Consider the following 12,175-nt stretch of genomic DNA (forward strand, 5'->3'; position numbering starts at 1 on the left):
TAGAGCGTGTGTCTTATCAGGTGACGGTAAAGACAGCGTCAGGTCAGCCATGTGTTACTGTATATGAGGGCAGGCATGTGTGCGGCAAAGCTCGTGATCCCGTGATGTCATGCATGACTCACAAACACTCGGAGTCGACAGGTCACATGGTGGAGATGAAACAGATGGAGGAGAAGTAGATCGGCAAACAAGATATTTTGGAGAGAATATACCTCAGTTCAGTGTTTCCCACACATTCATTTATTTTTGGCGGCCCGTCACGAAAGAATTACGTCCGCCACAAATAAAAAAAATTTTAAAAAAAAAAAAAAAAATTTTTTTTTTTTTTTGTCCTGTCCAGCTTCTCAGGCAAATCATATAGTTGATGTAGATGCCCATATAGGCTGTTGAGATTTACTTTACAAAAGAGAAGTGTAGGATACTTCTCTTGTTGCCTTATTTGTATTTGACCACTACTGTTTTCTGTTTATTTGTTACTGACTGTGGCAGGACACCTCTGCCTCTGTTTCACTTTATGTTGCTGGTAAATAATATGGTTGTAGCAGTAGGTCAAAGTTAAATTATTTAGTATGCACTAATTAAAGGGGCAGAGCTTTAAGAGACATTTTAGCTTTTATATTTTATAAGATATATTTTTTGTAAGAACCACAATTAATAAATATATTTCAGTGAATAACTTATTGTTCAAATCTGTATATAAATATGTACATAAAGTGTTGTAATTATATTGTAAAATGGATGGACGTTTAAAACAAAACTGTTATTATTAATTAGTAAGTATACATTTTTTGAGCCTTTTTAGAGAAAATCATATCATTGTAGTAAATTATGCAAATTACTCGATGATCTCATGGTGAGCACGCCCATAGCCACGCCCCCTCCGTCACAGGTATCTTGGCAGTTAATGGGAAACACTGCAGTTGTTACGCATGCTTACTTCGCTGCCTAACATACCAGAAAATGGGCAGGAACACCCAACACACAGGTGAATGTCTCCAAAAACCGCACCGTTTTTTGTCCCAGTTCTTGTTGATTCATACACAATAAAACAAGGGTGTCCAAACCCCAGCTAAACCAAATGCCATCTTTCAATTTGGCCCGCCAGGCGAGTGCAATTTCATTCAGTTTTCCTAATAAATTGAAATATCCAAGGTTCTAACAGGTGGCAAATTGTCACCATCTTATGGACAATGTAAGAAACCCAGATTAGTGTCCATGATGTGTTCTTTCTTGACGTAACAAGTAGAGATGTCCGATAATGGCTTTTTTGCCGATATTCCGATATTGTCCAACTCTTAATTACCGATACCGATATATACAGTGGTGGAATTAACACATTATTATGCCTAATTTTGTTGTGATGCCCCGCTGGATGCATTAAACAATGTAACTTTACCATGAATTGATTAACAAGGACCCCGACTTAAACAAGTTGACAAACTTATTGGGGTGTTACCATTTAGTGGTCAATTGTACGGAATATGTACTGTACTGTGCAATCTACTAATACAAGTTTCAATCAATCAATCAATCAAAAACAAGGTTTTCCAAAATAAGAGAACAACTTCAACTCCAGTTATGGAAAAAAGTGCCATATTTTCATATTATTGAAGTCACAAAGTGCATTATTTTTTTTAACATGCCTCAAAACAGCAGCTTGGACTTTGGGACATGCTCTCCCTGAGATAATCCCGATACCCACTACAACTATGGGAAATACTATACTTTGACTTTCACAAAGTGCATTATTTTTTTTATTATTATTTTTATTTTATTTTATTTTTTATTTGTTATTTTTTATATTTTTTAATGAATTTATTAATCAATCAACAAAACAATACACAACAATACCACAATAATGCAATCCAATTCCAAAACCAAACCCGTCCTAGCAATGTTAAGAATAACTACAAACAGATGCAGTGCATTATTTTTTATTTTTTTTAAACACGCCTCAAAACAACAGCTACAAAAACAATGAAGGCACACAGCTTCAGTCCAGAGTTGGGGACCACTTGTGCGGCCTGGTACCGATTGGTACCAGGCCGCACAAGAAATAAAAATAAAAATTTTTTTTTTTTTTTTTTTTTAATTTTTTTAATGAAATCAACATAAAAAACACAATATATACATTATATATCAATATAGATCAATACAGTCTGCAGGGATACAGTCCGTAAGCACACATGATTGTATTTATTTATGTAAAAAAAAAATAAAAACTTTTTTTTTTAAATCGGCCTGCCGATATTATCGGCCGATATATGCGTTAAAATGTAATATCGGAAATTATCGATATCGGTTTTTTTATTATCGGTATCGGTTTTTTTTGTTTTTTTTAATTAAATCAACATAAAAACACAAGATACACTTACAATTAGTGCACCAACCCAAAAAACCTCCCTCCCCCATTTACACTCATTCACACAAAAGGGTTGTTTCTTTCTGTTATTAATATTCTGGTTCCTACATTATATATCAATATATATCAATACAGTCTGCAAGGGATACAGTCCGTAAGCACACACGATTGTGCGTGCTGCTGCTCCACTAATAGTACTAACCTTTAACAGTTAATTTTACTCATTTTCATTCATTACTAGTTTCTATGTAACTGTTTTTATATTGTTGTACTTTCTTTTTTATTCAAGAAAATGTTTTTGATTTATTTATCTTATTTTACTAATTTTTTAAAAAAGTACCTTATCTTCACCATACCTGGTTGTCCAAATTAGGCATAATAATGTGTTAATTCCACGACTGCATATATCGGTTGATATCGGTATCGGTTGATATCGGTATCGGTAATTAAAGAGTTGGACAATATCGGAATATCGGATATCGGCAAAAAGCCATTATCGGACATCCCTAATAATTATTAATTCTGTATCCATTATATCATTATAATATGTAAACAAACACACATGCATACAGTATATGTATGGCTATTTTGCATGCAGTCGGCATTTTTTAGCCCAATGCGGCCCCCCCCTGCTGACGCAGCGTGCATACTGAGCCGCACCGAGCGTTCGTTATAGGTGCGGCTAACTGGTTAGCCAGGAGATAGGAGGGACTGCTGCTAACGTCAAGATAAGGCTCGTCGTGAGGGGACCAGCACAAAATTCTAAACAGTTGCAATAACGTCTGTGTAAAAAGTGTAATAAATGTCTACATAAAAATACACATATGCTTAAATGTCAATCAATACCGGGATACATTAATTCCGTAATTGAGACAAGAGATGCCCAGTGGGCTATATTGTGGTCATCTACAAGCATGCATTTCCAGGCATCGCTTGTATTAGACACAGTGTTGCAACAGGTGTGTTGTTATTTGGTTTTTGGCATCACCAAAGTGGCGTCTTTTTGGCAGATTACCATCCAGAGGGACAGCGGTTTGGACGTCAGCGCCCCAAAACACGGCAAGATGGACCCCAACAACGATCCTCACGTGGGCGGCAACCAATGGGCAGGTGGCACAGGTGAGAAGCCCCGCCCCCCCCCCCCCAGATCTTAATGTATTGTACATTATGATGCATTTATAGTGCATCTGGAAAATACTTTTCCACATTGCCTTATCCCAACATGGAATACACTCTTTTTTTGTCCTCAGAATTCTATACTCAATACTAGGGATGTCCGATAAGGGCTTTTTGCCGATATCCGATATGCCGATATTGTCCAACTCTTTAATTACCGATACCAACCGATACCGATATCAACCGATATATACAGTCGTGGAATTAACACATTATTATGCCTAATTTGCACAACCAGGTATGGTGAAGATAAGGTACTTTTTTTTAAAAATGAATAAAATAAAATAAGATAAATAAATTAAAAACATTTTCTTGAATAAAATAGAAAGTAAAACAATATAAAAACAGTTACATAGAAACTAGTAATTAATGAAAATTTGTAAAATTAACTGTTAAAGGTTAGTATTATTAGTGGACCAGCAGCACGCACAATCATGTGTGCTTACGGACTGTATCCCTTGCAGACTGTATTGATATATATTGATATATAATGTAGGAAGCAGAATATTAATAACAGAAAGAAACAACCCTTTTGTGTGAATGAGTGTAAATGGGGGAGGGAGTTTTTTTGGGTTGGTGCACTAATTGTAAGTGTATCTTGTGTTTTTTATGTGGATTTAATAAAAAAACAAAACAAAAAAACAAAACAAAAAAACGATACTGATAAAAAAATAAACGATACCGATAATTTCCGATATTACATTTTAACGCATTTATCGGCATCTCTACTCAATAGCATAAAATGACTTAGTTTTTTAATTTTGCAAATTAGGTCAATTAGTCAATTTATACTCTGCTGCTTTGTTGCCATCCTGTGGACAACATGAGTAATTCAGGCCAATGACCAATTATCATGCGCAGCAATTACTTATATCCATCCATCCATTTTCTACCGCTTGTCCCTTTCGGGGGTCGCAGGGGGGTGCTGGAGTCTATCTCAGCTGCATTCGGGCGGAAGGCGGCGTACACCCTGGACAAGTCGCCACCTCATCGCAGGGCCAACACATATGACCCAATGCAAACAACCTTCCCTAGTCATGCTGCAAAAAAAAAACATTGAACCAACAAAAAATGCCAACAGTCATGGTCACAGATAACACGATATAACACAATTTGTGGATATTATAAAAAACATCCATTCACCAATAAAAAAAATGCAGAATTACACCCATTCAAACCCAACACAATGCATGATGGGGGAAAATGTAAAACACACTTTGGTGCATTTTAGATTTTTGATATTTCTGATTGATACAAAACTTTAAAGAGTTTGTCAGTTGAAGTAAATATGGTAGGAGTCCAACTTTCACATACTCTTAATATCCAATTATATTAATTATTAATTATATAGCCATTATGTTAATATAATATGTACACCTACCATATATATATATACACTACCGTTCAAAAGTTTGGGGTCACCCAAACAATTTTGTGGAATAGCCTTCATTTCTAAGAACAAGAATAGACTGTCGAGTTTCAGATGAAAGTTCTCTTTTTCTGGCCATTTTGAGCGTTTAATTGACCCCACAAATGTGATGCTCCAGAAACTCAATCTGCTCAAAGGAAGGTCAGTTTTGTAGCTTCTGTAACGAGCTAAACTGTTTTCAGATGTGTGAACATGATCGCACAAGGGTTTTCTAATCATCAATTAGCCTTCTGAGCCAATGAGCAAACACATTGTACCATTAGAACACTGGAGTGATAGTTGCTGGAAATGGGCCTCTATACACCTATGTAGATATTGCACCAAAAAGCAGACATTTGCAGTTAGAATAGTCATTTACCACATTAGCAATGTATAGAGTGTATTTCTTTAAAGTTAAGACTAGTTTAAAGTTATCTTCATTGAAAAGTACAGTGCTTTTCCTTCAAAAATAAGGACATTTCAATGTGACCCCAAACTTTTGAACGGTAGTGTATCTTTGGGCAGTTTCGCCCATTCCACTTTGTATCACCTCTCAAACTCTATACACCGCTGCATTTTTAGTTTTAATAAATTGAAACATTGTTTAAAAAATATTATTTTCCACATTGTCATTATAGGGTATTGTGTGTAGAATTTTGAGGACAAAAATCAATGTATGCCATTTTGGAATAAGACTGTAACTAGAGATGTCCGATGATATCGGACTGCCGATATTATCGGCCAATAAATGCTTTAAAATGTAATATCGGAAATGATCGGTATCGGTTTCAAAAAGTAAAATGTATGACTTTTTAAAAGGCCGCTGTGTACACGGCCGTAGGGAGAAGTACAGAGCGCCAATAAACCTTAAAGGCACTGCCTTTGCGTGCCGGCCCAGTCACATAATATCTACGGCTTTTCACACACACAAGTGAATGCAAGGCATACTTGGTCAACAGCCATACAGGTCACACTGAGGGTGACGGTATAAACAACTTTAACACTGTTACAAATATGCGCCACACTGTGAACCCACACCAAACAAGAATGACAAACACATTTCGGGAGAACATCCGCACCGTAGCACAACAGAACAAATACCCAGAACCCCTTGCAGCACTAACTCTTCCGAGACGCTACAATATACTGTACACATATCTCAGGGAGAGCATGTCCCCAAATTCCAAGCTGCTGTTTTGAGGCATGTTAAAAAAAAGAATGCACTTTGTGACTTCAATAATAAATATGGCAGTGCCATGTTGGCATTTTTTTCCATAACTTGAGTTGATTTATTTTGGAAAACCTTGTTACATTGTTACGTCTCAACAAAATTAGGCATAATAATGTGTTAATTCCACGACTGTATATATCGGTATCGGTTGATATTCGAATCGGTAATTAAGAGTTGGACAATATGTGGGAAAAGAGAAGCGTTGTGAATACTTTCCGGATGCACTGTATGCTCTTATTTGTTAACTGGCAAGTCTCATTTAGTCACGGGGTGCGTAGTGTACAAAAGCAAATTTGTCAAAAACACTGAAATTAGGGATGTCCGATAATGGCTTTTTGCCGATATCCGATATTCCGATATTGTCCAACTCTTTAATTACCGATACCGATGTCAACCGATATATGCAGTCGTGGAATTAACACATAATTATGCCTAATTTGGACAACCAGGTATGGTGAAGATAAGGTAATTTTTTTTTTTAAATTAATAAAATAAAATAAGATAAATAAATTAAAAACATTTTCTTGAATAAAAAAGAAAGTACAACAATATAAAAACAGTTACATAGAAACTAGTAATGAATGAAAATTAGTAAAATTAAGTGTTAAAAGTTAGTACTATTAGTGGACCAGCAGCACGCACAATCATGTGTGCTTACGGACTGTATCCCTTGCAGACTGTATTGATATATATTGATATATAATGTAGGAACCAGAATATTGATAACAGAAAGAAATGGGGGGAGGGAGGTTTTTTGGGTTGGTGCACTAATTGGAAGTGTATCTTGTGTTTTTTATGTTGATTTAATAAAAAAAATAAATAAAAAAAAACCCGATACAGATAATAAAAAAACCGATACCGATAATTTCCGATATTACATTTTAACGCATTTATCGGTCAATAATATCGGCAGGCCGATATTATCAGACATCCCTAATTTTAATTAATTATTATTTTTGATCAATCACAGTGAAAAGATAAATACAATCTCATTAAATATATTTGGGATCCAAAATGTCCCCTACTCATATAGTGATACATTTTTATTAGGGATGTCCGATAATATCGGCCTGCCGATATTATCGGCCGATAAATGCGTTAAAATGTAATATCGGAAATTATCGGTATCGTTTTTTTAATGATCTGTATCGGTTTATTTTTATTTTTATTATTAAATCAACATAAAAAACACAAGATACACTTACAATTAGTGCACCAACCCAAAAAACCTCCCTCCCCCCAATTTCTTTCTGTTATCTATATTCTGGTTCCTACATTATATATCAATATATATCAATACAGTCTGCAAGGGATACAGTCCGTAAGCACACATGATTGTGCGTGCTGCTGGTCCACTAATAGTACTAACCTTTAACAGTTAATTTTACTCATTTTCATTCATTACTAGTTTCTATGTAACTGTTTTTATATTGTTTTACTTTCTTTTTTATTCAAGAAAATGTTTTTAATTTAGTTATCTTATTTTATTATTATTTTTAAAAAGTACCTTATCTTCACCATACCTGGTTGTCCAAATTAGGCATAATAATGTGTTAATTCCACGACTGCATATATCGGTTGATATCGGTATCAGTTGATATCGGTATCTGTAATTAAAGAGTTGGACAATATCGGAATATCGGATATCGGCAAAAAGCCATTATCGGACATCCCTAATTTTGATCATATATTTGTTTTACTTTCAACACTTAAATTAGGAGATCAACTTCAGATACATCTGTCCTGTTTGTTTTATGCTCTTATGTCAAAGAATACATTGTTTTTATACGGCAACCACACAATATATGCAATATTTTCCACATAAAATATTTTAAAGCGAAATATTTGAAGTAATTGGAGCATTGAATAGGTCAATAATTGATTATGACATTGAATTGATATACATTTTTTGAGCAATGGCAAAAAAAAAGCAAAATAAAGAAAGACAAAAGAAAAACAGACAGCCTGCGTGGCAGCTTTGTGTCAACATTGCAACTTTTCCTTCTTTAGATTTCACCTCATTCCACTTTTTTTCATGTTTATTTTTCGTTTTTGCAATAGACATCTCTAACTGGAATCATCAGCTCCAATGTGGTTTTCCCACAAAAGAGCCATCGCTGTATTTTTCATAAGTGGTCAGAACCCTGCAGCTTTATCCACGCATCATGCATTTTTACCTTCCTTTTGTTTACGATGAATTCATCAGCGCTATTAATGCTGACTCAGCAGTTTGCTCCTCCCCGCTATGACAACATTGACTCTCTTCCATTAGTAAACAGCCGAGATTAATGCTGCCGTGTTCCCCAAACTGCAGGCGGCCGAGACACGGCCGGCCTGGGTGGCAAAGGGGGCCCGTACCGCCTGGATGCGGGACACAAGGTGCACCAGGTTTCCCAGGCGGAGAAGGACGCCGTCCCCGAGGAGGTCCGCCAGGCCGCGCGGGAAATGGCGGAGAAAGCCTTCAAAGACAGGTAGGCGGATAACATAGTTGTTGCTGTAATCGCTGTCTTTTGAGCCGTGTCCACACAATCATGGGGAGCTTCAAAAACACATATCCAAGGTTGAAATGATCTCCATCCACACAAGTGTAGTTTCAAAACTGTCTGTCTACACACAAATGCACACACTTGCTGTCATGCACATGTTGTCCAATCAGAAGCCTGGAAAAAGCAGCAACAGCTGACATCTCCAATATGTTTATTTTGATGTACTACACCAGGGGTCACCAACCTTTTTGAAACCAAGAGCTACTTCTTGGGTAGTGATTAATGCGAAGGGCTACCAGTTTGATACACACTTAAATAAATTGCCAGAAATAGCCAATTTGCTCAATTTACCTTTAACGCTATGTTATTATATTAATAATTAATGATATTTACACTTAATTGAACGGTTTAAAAGAGGAGAAAACATGAAAATAATGACAATTAAATTTTGAAACATAGTTTATCTTCAATTTCGACTCTTTAAAATTCAAAATTCAACCGAAAAAAAAGAAGAGAAAAACTTTAAAAAATAATTTATGGAACATCATTAGTAATTTTACCTGATTAAGATTAATTTTAGAATTTTGATGACATGTTTTAAATAGGTTAAAATCCAATCTACACTTTGTTAGAATATATAACAAATTGGACCAAGCTATATTTCTAACAAAGACAAATCATTATTTCTTCTAGATTTTCCAAAACAAACATTTTAAAATAAATTCAAAAGACTTTGAAATAAGATTTAAATTTGATTCTACAGATTTTCTAGATTTGCCAGAATATTTTTTTTGAATTTTAATCATAATAAGTTTGAAGAAATATTTCACAAATATTCTTCGTCTAAAAAACAGAAGCTAAAATGAATAATTAAATTAAAATGTATTTATTATTCTTTACAATAAAAAAAAAATATACTTGAACATTGATTTAAATTGTCAGGAAAGAAATGGAAGGAATTTAAAAGGTAAAAAGGTATATGTGTTTAAAAATCCTAAAATCATTTTTAAGGTTGTATATTTTCTCTAAAATTGTCTTTCTGAAAGTTATAAGAAGCAAAGTAAAAAAATAATGAATTTATTTAAACAAGTGAAGACCAAGTCTTTCAAATATTTTCTTGGATTTTCAAATTCTATTTGAGTTTTGTCTCTCTTAGAATTAAAAATGTCGGGCAAAGCGAGACCAGCTTGCTAGTAAATAAATACAATTTAAAAAATAGAGGCAGCTCACTGGTAAGTGCTGCTATTTGAGCTATTTTTAGAACATGCCGGCGGGCTACTCATCTGGTCCTTACGGGCTACCTGGTGCCCGCAGGCACCGCGTTGGTGACCCCTGTACTACACTGTAAAAACTGAAACCTAAGTAAGATTGAATATCTCAAATAAGGGTGATATTTGCTTATTTTCTGTCTGATAAAATACTTCTTCTCACTAAGCAGATTTTTATGTTAGAGTGTTTTGGTCCTAAATGATCTCAGTAAGATATTACAGCTTGTTGCTGAGATTTGATGAGCTATATTGAGTAAAACATGCTTGAAACTAGAATATCAACTGTTGCAAAGCTGTGTCATCAACTGATCAAAAGTATGAAACTATTTTTTGAAAGTAATAATTTATTTATAGCATAAAAAAAAAAAATCATGATTTTGACACAATTGTGTCTCGTAATTAAAACAGATGACAGCCAAATGGACTTTGTTGTTTTATTTTCAATGAAACAATAGAAAACACGTACTCATATAGTAGTACAGTTGGCACAGTACAGTAAACTGACAGTTAATATTTAAACATTTAACATGTGACATTTTAAACAAATTTGAACAGAAATAGTTCATGCACATTCAGATAAATTCTTCACAATTACAATTTAAAAAAAAAAATATATATATATATATGCGCACTAATTGACTGAAAGAGCATGCACTTAGCGTGATGATGTCATGTTATCAGTGGAAAAATGCATTTTTAGACCATATGATTTGCCTGAGCGGCTAGGAGACCCCGAGAGTAACAAGCGCTTGCCTTGTTGCCTTTCCATTAAGAACAATACAATTATTTTTCAGTATAAGTTTGCTGGTTTTGTAATGCTGAGCGCATATCATTATGTCAAGATAATGGCACTAGCATTTCTCAATTTAAGAATATTTTTAAACATATTGAGAAAAAAGGTTTCATATTTGTTTTTTCCACCAAGAAAAGTGCACTTGTTATTAGTGAGAATATACTTATTTGAAGGTATTTTTGGGTTCATTGAGGTTAGCTAATTTGACTTGTTTTGGAAAGTCTTGACAAGCCACATTTTCTTGTTCTATTGGCAGATAATTTTGCTTAGTTCAAGTAAAATACCCCTCATTTTTGTAATTAATTTTTTCTTGTTTTTGAACACTGACTTTTTGCAGTGCACACATCTCCGCTTGTGCCGCGTACACGCATACGCTGAGCGGAGACTTTTGGAACTCTACACCTTGCCCAGCGTTTGCAAAAGTCTGTTTTTAAAGGAAGAAGTCTGCGTTTTTAAGGACAAAAGTCAGAGATAAGTACCGTATTTTTCGGACTATAAGTCGCAGTTTTTTTCATTTTTTCCACTCAGGAGCGACTTACGTGTGAAATGATTAACACATTAGCGTAAAATATCAAATAATATTATTGATCTCATTCACGTAAGAGACCAGACGTATAAGATTTCATGGGATTTAGCGATTAGGAGTGACAGATTGTTTGGTAAACGTATAGCATGTTCTATATGTTATAGTTATTTGAATGACTCTTACCATAATATGTTACGTTAACATACCAGGCACCTTCTCAGTTGGTTATTTATGCCTCATATAACGTACACTTATTCAGCCTGTTGTTCACTATTCTTGATTTATTTTAAATTGCCTTTCAAATGTCTATTCTTGCTGTTGGCTTTTATCAAATACATTTCCCCAAAAAATGCGACTTATATGTTTTTTTCCTTCTTTATTATGCATTTTCGGCCGGTGCAACTTATACTCCAGAGCGACTTATAGTCCGAAAAATACGGTATCAGTTATGGCAAGAGTAAAAGTGTGATTATAACTAGAGATGTCCGATAATATCGGTCTGCCGATATTATCGGCCGTTAAATGCGTTAAAATGTAATATCGGAAATTATCGGTATCGTTTTTTTTATTATCAGTATCTGTTTTTTTTTTTTTACGTTAACATACCAGGCACCTTCTCAGTTGGTTATTTATGCCTCATATAACGTACACTTATTCAGCCTGTTATTCACTATTCTTTATTTATTTTAAATTGCCTTTCAAATGTCTATTCTTGCTGTTGGCTTTTATCAAATACATTTCCCCCCAAAAATGCGACTTATACTCCAGTGCGACTTATATATGTTTTTTTCCTTCTTTATTATGCATTTTCGGCCGGAGCGACTTATACTCCGTGTGGACATGGCCTTAAAGCGCATGCAGAGGCCGTTGACCACTAAGTGCACTTCGAGTGCAGCTACTGCCATCTTGTGGAGTTTTTTTTTTT

General features: G+C 34.8%; 1 protein-coding gene across 3 annotated transcripts in view; it reads left to right on the forward strand.

Annotated features, from left to right (window-relative positions):
- Positions 1-12,175, forward strand: part of vwa8 (von Willebrand factor A domain containing 8) — a 304,338-nt gene that overhangs the window by 204,106 nt on the left and 88,057 nt on the right. For all 3 annotated transcript variants that reach the window (XM_062061646.1, XM_062061645.1, XM_062061644.1), the window contains 2 exons: positions 3,373-3,481; positions 8,492-8,648. In XM_062061646.1, coding sequence (XP_061917630.1) covers positions 3,373-3,481; positions 8,492-8,648 — 266 coding nt within the window. The remainder of the gene's footprint in view (positions 1-3,372; positions 3,482-8,491; positions 8,649-12,175) is intronic.

The sequence above is a fragment of the Entelurus aequoreus genome, linkage group LG10 (genome assembly GCF_033978785.1).
Source record: "Entelurus aequoreus isolate RoL-2023_Sb linkage group LG10, RoL_Eaeq_v1.1, whole genome shotgun sequence".
NCBI classification, from domain to species: domain Eukaryota; kingdom Metazoa; phylum Chordata; class Actinopteri; order Syngnathiformes; family Syngnathidae; genus Entelurus; species Entelurus aequoreus.